The sequence below is a fragment of the Siniperca chuatsi genome, linkage group LG21 (genome assembly GCF_020085105.1).
Source record: "Siniperca chuatsi isolate FFG_IHB_CAS linkage group LG21, ASM2008510v1, whole genome shotgun sequence".
Lineage (NCBI taxonomy): Eukaryota > Metazoa > Chordata > Actinopteri > Centrarchiformes > Sinipercidae > Siniperca > Siniperca chuatsi.
The window spans coordinates 4008416-4027971 of NC_058062.1; the positions used below are offsets into that span (position 1 = coordinate 4008416).

At 38.4% G+C, this 19556-nt stretch overlaps 1 protein-coding gene across 1 annotated transcript; it reads left to right on the forward strand.

Moving 5' to 3' along the window:
- The first annotated feature begins 1561 nt into the window (after window positions 1-1561).
- grap2a (GRB2 related adaptor protein 2a) lies at window positions 1562-18700 on the forward strand. Its single transcript, XM_044181927.1, has 8 exons — window positions 1562-1797; window positions 8699-8848; window positions 8949-9040; window positions 9619-9738; window positions 12183-12372; window positions 15114-15206; window positions 16967-17083; window positions 17915-18700. The coding sequence occupies exons 2-8, from the start codon at window positions 8771-8773 to the stop codon at window positions 18092-18094; spliced, it is 870 nt and encodes a 289-aa protein (XP_044037862.1). The 5' UTR covers window positions 1562-1797; window positions 8699-8770; the 3' UTR covers window positions 18095-18700.
- Window positions 18701-19556: the final 856 nt, after the last annotated feature.

Below are 19556 nucleotides of genomic sequence, written 5' to 3' on the forward strand. Positions count from 1 at the left end.
GTGGTTTTAGTTTTTTACATATCAGTACTGGCACAGAAGACTGTCAAGGCCAATACTTGCTAAAACTCATAACTTTGAACATTTGACATTTATAAGATTAACTGCCTTTATGTGCAAAAAAGGTAATTTTATTTTGTTGGGGGTATTATTAAAAGTTATTATTCAAACCTTGTGCAGGATAATTGAAGGGGAAGCTGCGTCAAATTAACCAGAGAGCGATACAATGATACGGTCTGGGGTTTCTGCCAAATAAAAGGAAATGTTGATAAACAGATAAGATGCAAACTATTTACAAAGTACTGAGCAAGGCAATCCTATTGATTTTTTAAAATGATAGATGAATACTGAATTTTACATTATTTGGCTTCTATAGCAATGTTCACCCAAATTTTGGCACATTTAACCATGCGTATTGATAAATGAAATGCTTTGAGCACCACAGATCTCAGAACTATCTGGCTGGATAGCATTAGAGGTAGGACTAAGTGAGAAAATGTGTTTTGGGGGATTTGGGTGAACTAATCCTTTGCTTAGTAATTTACTGTTTGAAAAGGAGACAATTATTTTAATAAAATGTCTAGAAATGAAAAAGGACACAGAACTATATTATAATTTATAGGTTTAGGTCTACACACAGAGAGTCTACTATCAAAAGTTGAAATGAAAACATGTTTTCATTCTTAAAGATTCCCTCCAGAAATGTTTAAGACATATAAAAATACTCTGCTTGTAATAATAATTTGTGTCTGATTCAGTTGTTCCACCAAAAAGTTTGATTGCCTAGCTAAAACATTTTTAAGTTGGACTACATCTATTCCGCCCTCACTGAATCCAGAATCTATGAATATGTAAATATCCATAGATTCTTCGTCTTTTCCTTCTCTCTGTTTCTCACTTCTCTATCGTTCATAAACGTTTCATAAAACCAAATATAAAATTATTTCATATGTTCAACTGTTGGACACAAAACTTCTCCTAATTCACTGAAAAAGTGAATCTAAAGCTAAAGCTCACTAATTAACACTTTATATCTGGTTTGTTTAAACCAAATCTGAAGTCTAAAACCAACAATTTGCCATTTTGTGATGGACTAGTTTCTGGCTGGAAGCAGTTGCCTGGCAACCAGTGGAGACACCAGTAAGTTACTGGTCAAGCCAAGAAATAGTCTAAATAGAAATAGACAGAGACACACTAACACTAACCGGTAAAACAGCAAACTGTTGTTTCTTGTATAGATTTAACGAACAAGATATAGTTCTGGTAGGCAGATTTTATTAAGATGGACAGAACCAGGCTAGCTATTCCACCTGTTTCCTGTCATTATGCTAAGCTAAGCTAACCACCTGCCCGCTGTAGCGTCATATTTAAATAGTGGGACATGAGCGTCGTATCCATCTTATCTAACTCTCTGCAAGAAAGCGAATAAGCATATTTCCCATATTCATATTGGAAAACTGCACAAAACGCTGCAACAAGTGGAGTTTTATTTTGAAAATGAGGACGGAAGTGACTCCCTGCGGCTGGTACTTCGAAGAGAGGCGGGACTCTGCAGCTTCAGAGCAGCGGAGCGACGACTGCAGCTCACATATCTTCCGTCTTTGCTCGAGTTCACCCATCAACACAGCAGCAAACCAGGACCTCACCCAGAACCAAAAAAAAAAAAAAAGACTCTTATTTGTTTATGCAAACATTTTTGGACCTTTAAATATGCTGCCGTGTCCACGCTTCAGAAGGAGAAGAGGCCAGCCTTAGAATAAACTCCCCACAAGTTGAAGACCGCTCCAGAGAGGAGGAAAGGTAAGATAAATAATGTTGATTAAATATCAAAAAACTTGATCAAAAACCATACTTCCTTGTAAAATGTATTAATTTTAGTAACAGCTCAATTCTCTTCCTCTTTTCCTTCTCTCTGTTTCTCACTTCTCTATCGTTCATTAACGTTTCATAAAACCAAATCTTTACTGTAATTTTTTTTAATTAAATGAAGCCCTTATGGAAATCTCTGCTGCATTTATAACAGCCACCACCACATTAAACATAATACTTAAACTAATTATAACCTATTATATGGACACCTACAACGGGCTGCACTGCAATCACCCAGTTATACTTGTATACAGGTAAACACATGTTAGATCTTAATTTCTGATCTCATTTCTCTGTTATTTATTTGTCTTTTACTGGATCCTACTGTTTGATTCGGCTTGTTTGTTCCCCAGTTGCGTGTTTTTGCTCCCCTCACTTTGGGGAAGTGGTTTTAAAAGCTATTGTTAGTGTGAGAGAGAGGGTTAACAGAGGTCATAACTGATAAAATATCATTCACAACAGCATAAGTTCAGAAAAATAAGTTAAATTTTTGTGTAAATCTGTTGGGATCCCTGCATGCCTGTCACCAGAGAGGTCAGACATCAGCGTTAGAGGTCAGTGCCCTGTTGTATCTCTGATGCCAGAGCTGCAAACATGGTACACACCCTTCTGCACCCTGTGGCAGAAGAAAACAGCGTATCAGCTGGTTAACAGGAGCATTGAGGGTAGACAAAGTCACACTTAGGGCTGCTACTGATGATCATTTTCATTAGTGATTAATCTGCCAAGTATTTTCTCAGTTAACCGACATGTCAGAAAATAGTTAAAAGTGCCTGTTACAGTTTCCCACAGCCCAAAGTTATGTGTTTCAAACTTACAGAGAACTAGAGCTGAAACGATTAGTCGATTACAAACATTCTCTACTTCCAGCTTCTCAGACGTGCACATTTATTGCTTTTCTTTGCCATATATCGTTGTCAGTTGAATATATTTTAGGTTTTTGGACTTTTGGTCAGACGAAACAAGCAATTTGAAGACGTCACCTTGGGCTCTAAGAAATTGTGATGAGCATTTTTTCACAATTTTCTGACATTTCATAAACGATTAGATAGTTAATTTATAGTCCTTTTCCAAGGAAATGTGTTGTCAGAGTCTGTACAGAGCCTCTCATAAATACATAGGTACAACACCATAACATAACTACATGAAAGACATCAGATACATCCACATTTACATGACAGTTACCGATGTGTTTTGTGGAGTGATGCTATGGCTGAGGGGACAAAACTCCTGCCCCAGGCCAGGGATCTGTACCTGCGACCAGATGGAAGCAGTGTGAAGAATGGGTTGAGGGGGTGCTATGGTGTGTGATCAATTGAATAATGGAAAAATAAATTCATTGATAATGAAAATAATAAGTTAGTTGAAGCCCTGTAAAAAAGCAGTGTCTGCTTGAGGCTCCTTGTCACAATTTTTCAGATGTCTATGAGTTGTTAGATGTTTCCCAGCTAAACGTCTGACATGGTTTCATTTAAATAACTGTTCAAATGATCCAATATTTCACTAAAAAAGCAAAGATAAGAAAAATATCCAAAAACTGAACTTTGTTTTTTCTTATTCCCTCTCCCATTAATGATCTCACGACCCCTCAGATTTATCTCTCTGACCTCCAGCTGTTTGTTCTGGAGAACTGAGTCAGTGTGATCCATTAAATGCAAATGTTTTGAAAAGAGGTTTGCCGGTTCTGCAGTGGTGATCGTGTTGTTTTTGCATGTTTACTGATATTCTTTGCCTAATTACACCTAACCGTCTGTCTACTGTTCCTGTTGTAACTACCTGTAGTAGTTGTATATTTACTCAAGTACTGGTACATTTTATGCTTCTACTCCACTACATTTATTTGACAGCTTTAGTAACTAGTTACTTTACAGATTTGATCTTACATTACAAACATATGATCATCTTATAAAATTATATAATTATTCCAGAAAAAGGAATCAAATAAACAGTTTTAGCTGCTTCACTTCTCTGATAAAAAAACCCCAAAACGTTTGCATCTGCATGGAAGTCTCCACACAGACAGTTTACGATGCAGGTGCAAAATGAGAAAGAAACCCCCCAGAAGTTAGGACAGTGAAACTTAATGCAACACTGCAAGTGAACAAAACTGAAACTATTAATTGCAGTTGGTTGTTAACACCTTTGAAAAAAAATGCTGCATGCTGATATGAACTTGCTCTATAGATTACAGATTGTGTCAACAAAACATATCTTCAAAATCTATTAAATACACTGAACAACTCTACAGAACACATTAATCACCAACAATTTCCACAATCAACTGATTGTTTAAATTGTTATTTTTAAGCAAAAATGCCAAAAATGCATTGGTTCCAGCTTCTCAAATGTGAATATTTGCTGCTTTTCTTTGTCGTCTATGATAGTAAATGGAAGATCTCTGGGTTTTGGACTGTTAGTCAGTCAAAACAAGACATTTGAAGACTATTTTCAGAATTGTTTTAGACCAAAAAATGAACAAATAGAGAAAATAGTTAGTTAAAAATAGTTAGTTGCAGCCCTTGTCTACAGTGTATTGTCAGTAGCCTATGTAGCATGTCCTATTTGTCTAAATGTCTAAGTTTACTTGACTAGTAAAGTAAATAAATAACATTTCAACTATAAATCGAGCATAATAAGGAAAGGCTGCTGAAATCCTGACCAGCTCGCTGTCAGCACTTTTGTGGTTAAACCCAACACTGACCATTAAGTGCTACAGGAAGTGCCAACTTTAACGAAGCCAAATTCAGAATTTTCGTTTTGACATGGCAGCAAGAAAACCTTCATATCAGTTCATGGTTACAGGAGTAGACACTATTACAAGGCATGTTGTGGGATAAATAATAAGTTAAATAGATAAAAAATAAATAGTACACAGAGAAGTGAGAGATCCAGTCCACAGTAAAATGAAAAGAAAACATTCACAGGAGGTTTTGCTAGGAAACTAAACAGGCACTCCATCGAGTCCAAAAAAGGTCTCAAAAGCTCGTCTGACTGCGTTTGAATCTACTGAGCATAGACTCATAAGATCCAGTCTGTACCGTTGTATTTACCCAGACTTTCAAACCTGGAGCTTTAGCTATTATCAATGCCTCAGAATAATTCTGGAGGCTGTAATCATACCCACCATAATAACTGCACATTTTGATACTGTATATTTGGTATTTGTCTCCTAACAAACATAAAGCGAAGGAGTCAAAGGGATTGTTGAACCAACCAAACCATCCTGGACTTCCATTACTTTGACCCAGAATGGATTCAGTAATGTACAGTCCCATATACAATGTAGGAAGGCTCCCACTTCCATTTTGCACTTCCAGCACGTAACCAATACGAACCTTTGAAGAAGTACTAATGTGGTGGACTCATGGTAGAACAACTTATCAAAGAGTCCTCTTGTTGCTGTTACCATGTGGAAGCTGATGTGAGAGCTTGTAACACTAATCATTAAATGTTGACTTAAGCAGCAGAGGCGTGAGTCAGATATTAGAGATGAGATAAGATAAAAAGCCCCAAAGTCATGCAGGAGCAGCTTGACGTACTAAAAACGTACTTCATTTCCCCTTTATTTATTTCGAACACATAGTCGGCAGACTGGAATGAGAAATGGAACAAAGCTGTTTCCTAGTTATTAAAGTTTTCGAGGAACAAAGTACATTAATTTCAAAACCTCAAAACCCTCCTTTCATATCAAGATTAAGGTGAAATGTGTGTTGAATAAGTGGCAATAAGGGGGAAATTACTTGTACTGACTTTAATTATGATGTTTTGGTCCTAACACCATCAGGTACAAAGTTGAATTTTGGTTTATGTCAGAGTCAGAGTTTATGATCAAACACACCTGTCTGTAAGACTTTCTGGAGTGCAAGAACGTTCTAGAAATTGTTACTTGCTTAATAGACCAAAAGCGATCCAGAAATGTTGCTATAAACGTCTTTATTCACTGCTTCCCAACCTTTATTGGTCTGATGTAGCCCCTCAGCCCTGTCAGAAAAATGAAGAACCCAAATGTGTTCATTTGAAGTTATTAATTGATTAAACTGCACGATATTTAACATGATCAGTTATTTTTTATTAAACTGAACTGTCAGTGTTTAGGTCGGTTTGGTCAAGGTTGTCTTTGTAGAAGCTGCTACCACTTGGAGTGGCAGAAGATGGATGTTGATTACTTTTAGCTTTTTCACTTTAAGCTAATTATTTCTGTTTTATCCATGACTTTAAAGCTAAGGTACGTAACGTTGGAGAAACTAGCAAGAGACAGCTAGATTTCGAAAGTATTCAACTGAAAAAAATCCCACACCCTCCCTCCCAGGCCTCCCTACAAAGGCGCTCCACCAAAACACATTTTCATGCGCAATGAGTGCAGGAGCAGAGAACAAAGGCAGACAGGCAGACGGGCATACGGGCAGACGGGTAGACGGGCAGACGGGCAGACCGGCAGACGGGCAGACAGGCAGACGGGCAGACAGGCAGACGGGTAGACGGGCAGACGGGCAGACCGGCAGACGGGCAGACAGGCAGACGGGCAGACAGGCAGACGGGCAGACCGGCAGACCGGCAGACGGGCAGACGGGTAGACAGGCAGACGGGCAGACAGGCAGACGGGTAGACAGGTAGACGGGCAGACGGGCAGACGGGTAGACAGGCAGACGGGTAGACAGGTAGACGGGCAGACGGGCAGACGGGTAGACAGGCAGACAGGCAGACGGGCAGACGGGCAGACAGGCAGACGGGTAGACGGGTAGACGGGCAGACGGGCAGACGGGCAGACGGGTAGACAGGCAGACAGGCAAACGGGCAGACAGGCAGACGGGCAGACTGGCAGACGGGCAGGTAGGCGATTGGATGGCTTTATTCAGGTCTGCGACAGCCACGTATACCAGATTTGTTTTTCAGAGCATTTGATTTATTGATTGCTGTCGGGATGTAAAGAGAATTTCAACAAATATAACAAAAATTCTTCTGAAATACATAACCTACCCTAGCTTTAAGATAACTATTTCAACCATTCATCCATTACTTTTAGCAAACAATTTAATTTATTAATTTCTTTTAGCAAACTATCCAACCGTTTATCCATTACTTTAAAATATCAGTTTGAACTGTTTATTTATCATAGCTAGCTAGACTTCTTCTTCTTTTAATAGTAATTTAGCTGAGCTAATTTCACGTACCCCCCCCCTGGCAACTGCAAAATGTTGTACCCCCTCAGTGAATTTGAGGTATGTTTAAGAGTTCTTCTACCCTCATAAAGATAAAAGTGAGGCCTAACATTGAGGAATTGAAGTTCATATTAAGAGCTGTGGGCGAAGATTAAAAGATGATGAATCTTTTTCTTAATTAAAGGATGTTTGTTTGCCCCATGGGCAAAGGGAGTATAGTGGGTATTTTACAGCACTATATCTACTCCTAAGGTACTTGAGTTCAAAGATGAAAGTTGTAAGCTTGCAAAGCGCTCTACAGCTGCGTGAGTGAATATAGTCATTTTTTTTCACAATAACTCACCACATCCTTCACTTTGCAACCGCAGAGAGAGGGAAGGTTTTATTCACATCTATGGGAAAATAATCAAATGTAACACCAAAAATACAATAACCACTGTCAAAGGATTCAAATCCTGACTGCAGCTTTAATTTGACATTTGATCCAAGGTTTCAGAAGTTTAACTCTTTTAATTGGATAATTACATTTTCACTAATGATGTGCTGACCTCCGCATTCCTGTCCTGTTTGCGTATCTGTAGGTAAACAGTAGCAAATGAGGAAGTGGCTTTTGTGAATCGTCCTAATTTAAAAATAGATTACAAATACATTTTTCAGTTTCTTTACTTTATGTCAGGAGCTTGCAACCCGATAGCTGCGTCACACATGATCACATATGGTGTAATTACCAGGAACTGTAAAAGTATTAAACTGTTAAACAGTGCTGGAGTTTTTAATGTTTAAATGCAGTCAGCATCTTGTTTCCTTCCGTCATATCCACTAAAAACCAAACAGAAACTGATAAATTAAGACTATTGTGTAAGAAATGTTTAAAATCAACTCAATATCATGAAAAGTGCCTTTCCCGCCTATACATTGAGTCCTGAAGATTTAAATGATTCAGTTACCTCCTTTATATCTATTTTATGATTTATATGCATTTAACGTTTACCATTTTTATTAACCCTAATGTTACCCATTAGTAACGTCACGATGTAGGATAACTTCCTGTTCATTTCTTTGCCTGTGAATTACTTTTGGTAAACAAAAAGAATATATATTTGTCACACATATAAAACATCAAATGTTTCCTAATTGGGTAGAATAACATTTGGGAAATACACATTCGCTTTCTTGCAGAGATAGATATGTTATGTGCTGAAAAAGTCCGTCACATAACCCCCCATGAAACCGCAACGTGTAATTTTTACACTTGTTTATTGTTTAAACCAATTAGATAAAAAAGTTAAATAGTGAGTTTTAGAGGTGCTGGTAGGTGGATTTTGGTCAAAGCCAGGCTAGCTGTTCCCTCCCGTTTACAGTCTTTGTGCTAAGCTAAGTTTGCCAGCTGCTGGCTGTAGCTTCATATTTACTGTACAGACACGAGAGGTGCATCTATCTAACTCTCATCAAGAAAGCGAATAAGTGTACTCTAAAAACAGTGCTATCTCATCAGCATGTTGACACCTCGGAGAGAGACGTGTCTCTGCAGAGTTTAGATTCTGTCGTTACATGCACTTTGAAGCACCGTGTTTAGAATGGAAATCATAACAGATTTTAACCTTGTGACTTTATGCTGAGGAGCTGAGCATTGTCATTTTAAAATTCCTGCATTTTTCATTCTCTCTGGATAGAAACACTCGTGGACTCTCCGATCGTCCCTTTTCTTCGTTTGCTAAACCTTTCTGACACTTCAGCCGGTCCCGATGGAAGCCAGAGGAAAGTATGATTTTTCTGCAACAGCAGCCGACGAGCTCAGCTTCAGAAAGGGCGATATACTTAAGGTCAGTGCATGTTGATTGGATGATGATTTTTTCTCAACGTGGCTTGAAAATGTTTTATTACCTTTGTATGACATCTCGTGTCTTTACTTTTTCTGATCAGATTTTAAGCCCACAGGATGAGTGGTATAAAGCAGAGATGAACGGACAGGAAGGATTCGTACCACAAAACTACATTGATATGCAGCATCCGAGGTGAGAGACATTAAACAAGCAGTGGGCCTGGAAGGGAGTTTGTGACTTTATTTAGGATGGCGTCCAGTTTAATCCTCATTCAGCCTTTACAAAGTATACATTGTTTGAAAGCACAAATCCTCCTGATTCTACAAGTGCAAACCATTATAAAGTCCCACAATCACAACGACAACAGTTGCTAATTTTGCAACAGGACTGCAGATAAAATACAATAAGAAAAGAAGAAAAAACTTATATTACCATATTATTATTTTTATATTTTTACCATGATTTTGCCTCTGTAAATTTGGTTCAGTATCACTTGGTTCAGCCTAATTCTGACTTTTTGATAATAAACTCCAAAAACCTCCCTTTCAGAAGAGACCAGGAACAGGACTGTAATAAAAAGGGGTCAAGAACAGGAAGATTTCATTCTAGCTTTGTCATTTTTGGGCTTGTGGACAAAAAAGTTGTACTTGTTAAGCAGAAATTACATTAGGTTACATTATGTGACACTAGCTGTAGGTGTGTGTGTGTGTGTGTGTGTGTTGTTTACATGAGATGAACGGCAGCATTATATCGTCTGTGTGTGTGTCCAGATGGTTTCAGGAAAACGCCAGTCGCAGCGCTGCGGAGGAACTCCTGAGGTACAAAGATGTGGGAGACTTTGTGATCCGAGGCTGCCAGAGCTCCCCTGGAGACTTCTCCATCTCTGTCAAGTGAGTCAGGGACTCAGAAAGCGTCTGATTGAGGCAGAAAGCAAAATTAAAAAAAAAAATACTTTCATGGTCATTTCTGCTAATTTTCATAAACTTGAAGAAAAACGTGGAAGTATTTGTTTTTACTGCAAATTAATTGCACCTTAATGGTCTCTAGTTCTTGCTCTGTCTTGAAAATCAACACATTATATCCTGAAGAAAAGCCTGTGGAGTGTGGAGATTTTTATCAGTGTAGAAGCAGTTTCAAAATGAATTTCAGGATTTCTTAAACTAACAAGATCACTGGTAAAATTATGAGTCACTCTAAAAATGGCTAATTGACCGCTAAACCCGTCCCCCTTTTTTTTCATTCTGAATGGATTGGAAACAGTGTGTTTGTCTGCTCTAACATAAGCTGCAAACATTAGCATGTCCGGCTAACTAGCTTACTACCTACAGTAGTAACCCAGCATTACCTCTATAAGGCCAGGGACTTTTCATGCCTCATTACTTTGTGGGGTTACGTTAATAAAGCACGGCTCATTATAGCATATATCCATTGTGTAATATTTTCCCACTGTGTTTGAGCTGGATGCTACGCTATCAGAGCAACGTTAGCAGATTTTTGTGATGTTTGCACTTGCGCAAACCCAGGCAAACGTTACCTGAGATATCAGTATGTTAGCCAAACACATCAGTTAGTTTTCATCCTCAAAGCCTTTTCTCTTGTAATGTTAAAAGTAATTTAATTCTCTTGTAATGTTAAAAGTAATTTAAACATACATCTTACATTTTTCCTTATCATACTGTTTCTTTATGTGCATGTTTTCCTCATGGATCATCAACTGGTGAGGATGACGACTTTTTGCCTGAGACATGCAGCTTTAGCTTCAGTCTGTTAGCATCATGTTTGTAGCCTCCCCCCCCCCCCCCAACCAACTCATGGAGCTAACGTTAGCTTAATTATCTAGCTAGCTACAGTCGATAAAATCTACCAGCAACAGTTTCAGATGGCAAAATTAGAAGCCTTCTTTTGTCTACCTCTTTCTGAAATCAAAGACCCATTGTTTCAAAAACTTTCGATGTAAGTTTCGATGGTAAATCTGCCACCGTTATCATTTGAAACTGTATGTATGTGCCATGTGAGAGCAGAAAGCTTGACAGGCGTAACAACAGAAATAAAGGAGGGCACGGTTTCATGTCTCAATCTAAAACAGGCCAATTGTTAAAACTCATCTTAAAAGTCAGTCAAAAATCCTTTAAACTGACGTCCTAATGCGTGTGTATGTTTTAGATTGATGTTGTAGTGAGAATATTGCAGACTCATTGTGCGGTTTTGTCTCCAGCATGCAGGTACGCTGGATGAATGGTGAAAAGCACATATATCTATCTATTCGCTGTCTCATAAAGGTTGTTAGGGTGATCAGTTCAGTTCCACATAAAAGTGGATTTGTTTGATACGTTAGCTTCGTCTCCAAATGTAGGTTTCTGTGACAAACCAAGCTTCCTTGTCTTTCGCTAATTTACCAGCCAGAAAGATGAATTAGTTCATTTTAATCTGTAGCTAGCCGGTATGCTACCGGTTAGCATTGTGCTAATCAGCTGTTGGTGTTTACAGCAAGACAGTGTCTGATCAGATACTCTAAGAGCGGATATAAAAAAAGCTGACGTCTAAACAGAAAATCAATCAGATTTATTAGTGATAAAAAGATCAGCTCACAGTCAGAAACGATCTCAGGTTGACAGAACTGATTTTAGAGAGATTGAAGGTTGTTTCAGGAATTTTTTTGTCACTGACACCATAAGCTCCTGGCAGTTTCCATTACAATTTAAGCAACATACACACATATTCAAATGATATCTAATTAAGAGTATTATTACTAATCTAGCTGTTGATTTGGTGGTTTTTAAACTATAAAAGTGCGATTGAAAACTGTTTAACGGTCACTTACATTTAGTAGCCTGATTTAACTGTCAGTAAACCAATATTTCCCCTCTACGCCCATCAATATATATAAAAGAAGTAAACTCTGACTCATCGTCTCGCCTTCCTAGCTTCTCTAATGTGCTGCAAACTCTGCAGGACCTCACATATTTACAACCAGGAGGCAGCTGCAGAAGCAGTGCTAGAGTAAACACGACAGAGGCAGAGTGTAGCAGCCCTTCAACATGAGGTTCAGTTAGTTTACCTCAGTGTGCACACTGTACTCTGGGCCAAGCTTTCTTCAACTCTATTCTCTGCTCTTAATTGTTGTTGCTGAATGATGACCTCCATCCTGGCCACCAGGATGGGACTCATTCCGTTCTGGTAAATGTTGTTGTTGTAGTTTTGTACACTGACCAGCAGAGGACAATCCAGCCCAGGAAACAGCTGACCCTCTGGACTGAGGGAGCTCAGGGAGTCATCATTTGTTCAGGTCCAGCTAATGTAACACTTTAATAACACATGCTTTATCTTCCCTCAGACATGAGAGTGACGTTCAGCACTTTAAAGTGATGAAAGACAACAAAGGCCAGTACTTCCTGTGGTCTGAGAAGTTCACCTCCCTAAACAAGCTGGTTGAGTTCTACAAGAACACCTCCATCTCTAAAACCAGGGAGATCTACCTCAACGATGGCAGCTTGGACAGTAAGAGCCACTCCATGGCCCAGTCAGTAAGTGCTTAGCTTTGATTAGCTATTTGCTGTTTTATTTACGGTTAAAGGAGCTGTTTGCGACACTCACTGCCACTAAACGTCGCACTAGAGCACCAGCATCTAAGACCAAAACAAATGGCACTATAGCCAGCCAGACTCCATTGAGAAAAACAGTAATTTTACCCTGCAGATTATCGTAAAACACACTTCATTCAAACTGGACAGAAAAAAACTAAAACACCACCAAAACCGTCTTTGTTAGTCTTTCCACTGTTCCAACAATCACAAAATAAACAGTTAATTCACCGGGTTAGATGCGAAAAGGCAGCCGAGAAACAGGCAGCAATGGCTGCAACGTAAACCTTTGGGGATAAATGAACACGAGAAGCTCGGAGGACGACACACACAGAGGGCGTGTGACGTCATTCTCTGCTCAGGACGCCATTACTCCACTATATCTTTACACAGCAAATAGTTGTTTGCTGCTATATTAATGTTCAAAATCTTGTATGCGGAACCATTAACTTTCCCAAACTAGACTTCCTAATGTCACCAAATGCCACGCCACAGTAACCTACTTAGGTTATTTGCTCAAAACTCATCTGGTTATTTTGTGGTTGAGAAACTGACTAATTTCCGCTACCACAGTCTTTGCAAGCATCGACAAGCCTGCCTACAGATAGTATAAAGTAAGATGATACATTCAAGGCTGCAATTAACTAATCTACCAGGTATTCTCTCAAGTCATCGATCAATTGTTTGGTCTATAAAGTGTCATAAAAAATAGAAGAAAAAAAACACCATTTACAATTACCCAGCATCCAAGATGACATCTACAAATATCTTGTTGTGTCCAACCAACAGTCCAAAACCCAAAGCTATTCAGTCTCTTATCATAGAAGACAAAGAAAACCAGAAAATATTCACAATTAAGAAGCTGGAACCAGTGAGTTTATTGACGTTTGTGCATAATCAAAATTGTTGCAGATTATTTTCTGGGGATCGATTAATCAATTAATAGACTTGGATGTGTTGCATTTTTTAGTACAATAAAAACAAGTATAGAACTATTTAAATAATGAAAATGGTTAAATATTGCTATACATGTTGAGTATTTAGCAGCAGGGCATGTGTCTAAATGCCTAAATAACCAATAGAGTTGAGTCTGTTATATAGCAGAGGAGCAGCAGGCTGTTGTTGTCATGATTCGAGGCAGGATAGTGTTTTATCATGCTTCAGTTGTATGCAAAACATCTTGTTTGTTTTGTGTGCTATTTATAGTTTTAACTTTATTTAATTTATTTTTCGCCCATGTGCCGGCTTGATCTGTGTTTGTTTTATAACAGAACAAAATCGAATCAAATTGAATCTAGCTGAAAGCAGTCAGATAGATAGGGTAGTGTCACATATCAAACCAACCACATCAAGTGTTTAATCTAAAGGTCCTAAAACATGCCCTGCTGTAGAATGGCACTCTGAGCTGGTGAAGATCTGGAAGTATTTTTTATTGAAATGAGAGAAACTTCTTGGCTCATACTGGCTCTTGGAGGTATAGTGTGTAGTTCGATTATTGTCTCTGAATGCAGATTTCTTAAATACTGAAACATTTTGAAGCCGTGCCTGCTAAATCTGAGCAAATCATTCTATTTTACATTTATTAGAAGTACAAAACTCAGAGGCAGAGTCACCGACGACATGCCTTTAAATGATCATGGAAAGGAGACGCTCAAGAAAAGGAAATGAAACCAAAGACGATAGAAGGAGAGAGACAGAAGTCTTAGTGAGAGAGAGAGAAAGACGAGGGAGAGGAGACATGGTTCTGTGAGAAAACGAGCATCAGAAATAGTCGTAAGTCCAGTTAAAAACTCAACAACCAACCAACAGCTTGATCCACGTCTGTTCAAGCTGTGAAACTGTAAAATCCCTGAGCAGCTTTAAGAACCATAGTGATCAAAATTAATATTTCATATTTACAGCTTTTACTCTGTTTAAATTGTTTTGCATCTGAAGACTGTTATTATATTTCAGCAGTCACAAGTTTTATATAATCATCAGGACTGTGTGTAATCAATATACTGTAGCTTGGTTTGATTCGTTCATTCATGTTCTTTACTAATAAATAATTAGTTGTTCTCTAAAATGTTAAAAATACTGTAATGACAACCAATGACAAAGTTATTCATTTCACAAATGTAAACTAGAGAAAATCAAGCAATTTGAGAAGCTGCAGCCAGGGAATGTTTCTTTATGAATAACCTAAATGATTCATCAGAATTAACATTGATTCATTGTTTGTCTATTAATTAATTAAATCAGCTTCTCACTTCAGCTATAAATATTCATTATTGCAATGTTCATTTGTATCCCCGTCAGATTTGTACACTAGTTTTCTCAGTCTCAGTATATTTTTGGGAAGTTAAATGAACACTGATGATGAGAAATTACAGCTATAACTTGTCTTGTTTCTGTAAAAACATAAAAGAAAAGAAAAGTCTATTTTTCCAAATGCTGAGTATTCCCTGAAGGTGAAATTATTGTGGTTGTGTTATTTTACATGCTTCCCTGTAAAAACCTGCTGTGGTTCACAAGGGGGTACACATCTTTGTACACATCAGATGAGAATCATTTGATTTATGAACATGTAAATAGAAATGACAACTGTCATGTTTTTTTTTGCTACTCTACTGTAGTTCCTGATATACCTATTTTGATGTCACAGTGCGTGCACAGTGTACTTCCTGTGTGTTTCCTTCCTTCAGGTTAAGAGGGGAAGTTTGCCTGAACAACGTAATGCTGCTGCAGCCATCGTTGCCTCACCGCGCAGAGCTTCAGACCAGCCTCCCAGCCAGCTGGTACACACTTTCTACTTCTGCTTCCCAACCTTTATAGACCAGACCGGCACATACGGCTACTTCGTAAAACTTCATGGACATTTCGTGCTAGGCAAACCTTTGTTTTATGGACATGTCTAATAGTTGTTTTGCTGCCTTGCCTGAACCTGAGCGTTCGCAATACGTTAATAAATTAAGGTTGCATTCAATTCAATTCAATAAAATTTTATTTATCAGAATCAGAAATACTTTATTGATCCTTGAGGGGAAACTCTTTTGTTACAGCAGCTCACCTTTACCTCAGTGCACACAGGAATAGAAGAATAGAAGTACTAAGCAAAAAATATAATACACTATAATACAGGTCAGAAAATAAATTAAGTACCAAGTGATTATAAGTATAAAATAAGTGTGAAGTACAAAGTGGGTTTACCGGTTGATGATAATAATACGGTATAAAGTAATAGTGCATGAACTGTCAAGTTAAGCTTATTAAGATTATAATGAGACGGAGGATATTGCACAGCAGTAATAAAAGTATGAATAAATATCAATAAATAGGGAATTTTAAACTGAAAAGACTATATTGCACAGCAGTATTATATAGTGCCAATTCATAACAGAAGTTATCTCATTGCCCTTTTCCTGTAGAGCAGGTCTAGACCGTACTCTTTAAAATATTATTTACAGAGACCCAACGAATCCCACGTCATGCCTCTTCAGTCTTCCCCCGTCCAAGTGGATCAGTGACCCAGCACAGAGGCCAGACACTGCTTATCCGGACATTTATACATATTTGATTGAATCACCAGGTATCGTTAGGCTAAGGGTTGTTTGTAAATGACCAACCTGTTAACAGCCCACTGTTTGAGCTAGGCTAGGCTGAGATTCAGACAGTCTGATGCTGCTATACTGTATGACTGTACTCCTGGAAACCTCCCACTCAAGCTAGCTATCATCAGTAATAACTGTCACCTGCATCATTTAGCTATTTACCACACTGACAGTGAATATTCATGTATCTTATATGCCTCAAATCTCAGTGGTTATTAATACGGTTGTTTTTTGTTTCTTATTCGGCGTAATATAAATGAAAAAAGCTAATTCATGTTTATTGTCCTCAAAAAGGAATTTACAATGCTGCCAAAAACGACTTACTGTTCTGAGAGAGATCTGGATTTGTATGTTTGTTTGTTTTACAACCTGCTACACAACAGCGTGTCAGCATTTTCCTGTTTCTCTCGTTGTGTGAAAGCGCGATTCTGTCCTCTCGATGCCGGTCCGGTCTGATGTGCCCCCTCACTGACACCACCGTCAAATTTTTAACACTCTCAATTATATAAAAGCAGATATTGCCACAATAGTTTTACACAATTGAGCTGTCAGTGTTTAGGTCAGTTTGGTCAAGTTTGCATTCACAACATTATTTATCCGTTACTTTTAAAGAGCTGTTTGAACAGCTTGTTCATGATTTTCTGTTTCAACCATTGATCCGTCGCTTTTAGCTAACTGGTAAGACTGCTCTGCTCGCTTGCTAACTAGTTTTCACTCTCAATCGCAACACATAGTGTTCAGGTGTTACAACTGACTCAATATGTGGATGCATATTTTTCTAAATTATAATTTCTACTTTTTCAAATAAGTTTAAATACTCCGCAATCTTTCCTCGTGCCCGCAAGTAACCCCTGGGGTACAAGTGGCCCTGGTTGGGAATCACAGCTCTCTGTCATTATGACTCATATAATATTTGGCTAAGGGTGGTGTTTTTCCTTCTTTTCCAGGCTAAGAGATCGGGTCTGGAGGAGCGAGCTCACACCATCGGTCACACAGGAAGAAGCAGCCCCGTCAGCACTGCTTATCCTCCCCGTCGCACATCTGAAACCATGCCTCTCCCTCAGGTCAGCCTGCTGTCCTTTCCCCTCTGCCGAGGAAAAAAACATGCCTCACGCATGTGCTGCGACATTATTTTCATCAATAATCAATTCATCTGTAAAAAGTCAAAACATTTTGAAAAAAATGACAAACAACAAATCCTCTTCTTTGAAACTAGACTTGGATTTTTTTCTTGACGACTGACTAAACCTCGACAACTGATTCATTTTCTGTCAGTTGACTCGTTTCATCATTTCTGCAGTAGTTCAAATTTTTGTAAATCCTCCAATTAGTAATTCAAGGCCTCAAATTCTAATGTATTCCAGAGTTTATGCACTCAAAATACTAATTTTGTTCCCTAAATTCTGTTATTTGTGTATTTACAGTACTATTAACAAATAACAGCATTATCACGGTCTTTCCATTTGTCCTCATTCCTTCAACTTTTGACATCCCTTGATAAAAGCATGTTGCTGCCAAGGCCATTCTCTCCATACACAATACTCTGAAATGATGTTCCTTCAGTGCTGAAGTGTACACAATAACACAACAACATAATAAGAAAAGATACAATACAGAGGACAAAGAGTGAAAGTAAGGGGGCACATTTTAAATCATGTTTTAGTATTTAATGTGCATTAAAGTTATGAATTAGAGGGAACAAATTAAATAAATTTGAGTTATTTTTAATTTGAGGACAAACATTTCTATTTACTGAAATGTTTTTACCATCATAAATTATGGTGAACACTTTAACAAAAACATTGAACTTATCTTTAACACTGCAGATTTCACCGTGCAGTTGTATTTATTGAGCTGTATTGATCATGGCTTGGTTTCCTTCTGCTGTCCCACAGAGGGCATCCTCGGTGCAGGTGAAGGCGCTGTACGACTTCACCGCAGAGGAAGACGACGAACTCGGTTTCTGCGCCGGTGACATCATCGACGTGTTGGATCGCTCTGACGCGTCGTGGTGGAAAGGGAGGCTGAGGGGGAAAAGTGGGCTGTTTCCTGCCAACTACACAATACAGCTGTGAGAAAACACCCCAGGCGATGCACTTACTATGCCTGCACACCTTCACAGACTCGCTCTGCAGGTGCACCAACCCTGAGTTTGTGATTTTGAACATAAACACTGAGCAGTCAGTGATTCATCTAATTGCTGCACCGCATGTCGGCACTTCATCAGGACACCGGTGCCCAAAGGACTGAGTCAGTTAGTGTTTTCAGATAATATTCATATGTATACTACCACTCTGCACGGTGCTTGTGCAGGTGTTATTGAACTTTTTTTGTTCCACTTACATTTACAAAGGACACACTGACAAGAACTTCATAAAACCTGGCACATGTTTAACTGGCACACAGGAACTGCTGCAGATGGCACCGAGGAATGTTTTATCATTTGTATTATGACATGCTGACAGCAGGTATTTATTTGCAAAATGCTCGTTGGCCGGTCTGCTGATCAATTGACTGTAATCCAACTGTTTCTGCTCATGTTGCAAGTGTAGTCATATTTTATACCACAAAAGGTTTTGTATGAAAAATTCAGCAGATTTCTCAAGAAGTCTGAATGCTTAATATAGACGTGTAACTTCCTTGCAGCTCATCTACTTGGAAATAAATCTTTTTTCTTTTCACCGCGTTGATGTTTACATCTAACTCTGAATGATGATGGCTTTCTGGGGAAATTCATAGAAAGAAAAGCCACTAAAGTGTTTTTAACAAGAACTTACTGTGAAGGTTTTTCCTCCTTTATGGCATTTTTGTTTCCTATAAACAACAGCAGATTATTTTATTGTGATATTTCTATAGAACCCTGAAAGTGATTTATTACGGGATTTCTGTAGTTATTTTCTAAGTCTTGTCCAGCTTCATGATGGCAGCTAGAGCCTGCCAAAATACCACCACCAAAAAAGTGCATTCCTCATTAACTCATGAAGTCCAAAATGTTCAAGTTTATTACCCAGAAGGTGCCCCTCATAGGCAGTGGGGTAACCCCTTCCCCTTTTAATCCATCTATCATCTGTACAAATAACTTTATCAACAACTAAACACGTACATCTGTAGATGTACATGTTTAGTTGTTAGAGCAAATCAGTAGAAAAGTGTTTATAATGAATTTAAGGTCTTCATTATATCCTGAACATAAGATGAAGGTAGGAAACCATCTTACTCTGACACCTGCACTGGGAAAGGATTACTGTATTTCACAATAGATTTTTTTTTTTATTAGTTTTTTAAATGACATTTCATTGCTTCAAAGTTTACATTTATAGTACGAGTTGCTGTGTTTCACTTAATCACATGTTGGACAACAGACAAATAACCGGTTAATGATAAATGTATCCACATAACTTCTGTTTATCTGTAAAACATTAACAACATACCCAGGCTGATATATTTACAAGTGATTTATGTGAAATTGACTGCAGTGCTTCACAAAGTGCCTTTCATTTACCCACGCACACACATCGATGGCAGCGGGTTCAGTGT

Bases quoted from the DNA above. Each gene is read 5' to 3' on its own strand.
- grap2a (XM_044181927.1), top strand. From the start codon at position 8,771: ATGGAAGCCAGAGGAAAGTATGATTTTTCTGCAACAGCAGCCGACGAG. The intron at 8,849-8,948 runs GTCAGTGCATGT...TTTTCTGATCAG, and splicing joins GAAAGGGCGATATACTTAAG to ATTTTAAGCCCACAGGATGA. The intron at 17,084-17,914 runs GTCAGCCTGCTG...GCTGTCCCACAG, and splicing joins AAACCATGCCTCTCCCTCAG to AGGGCATCCTCGGTGCAGGT.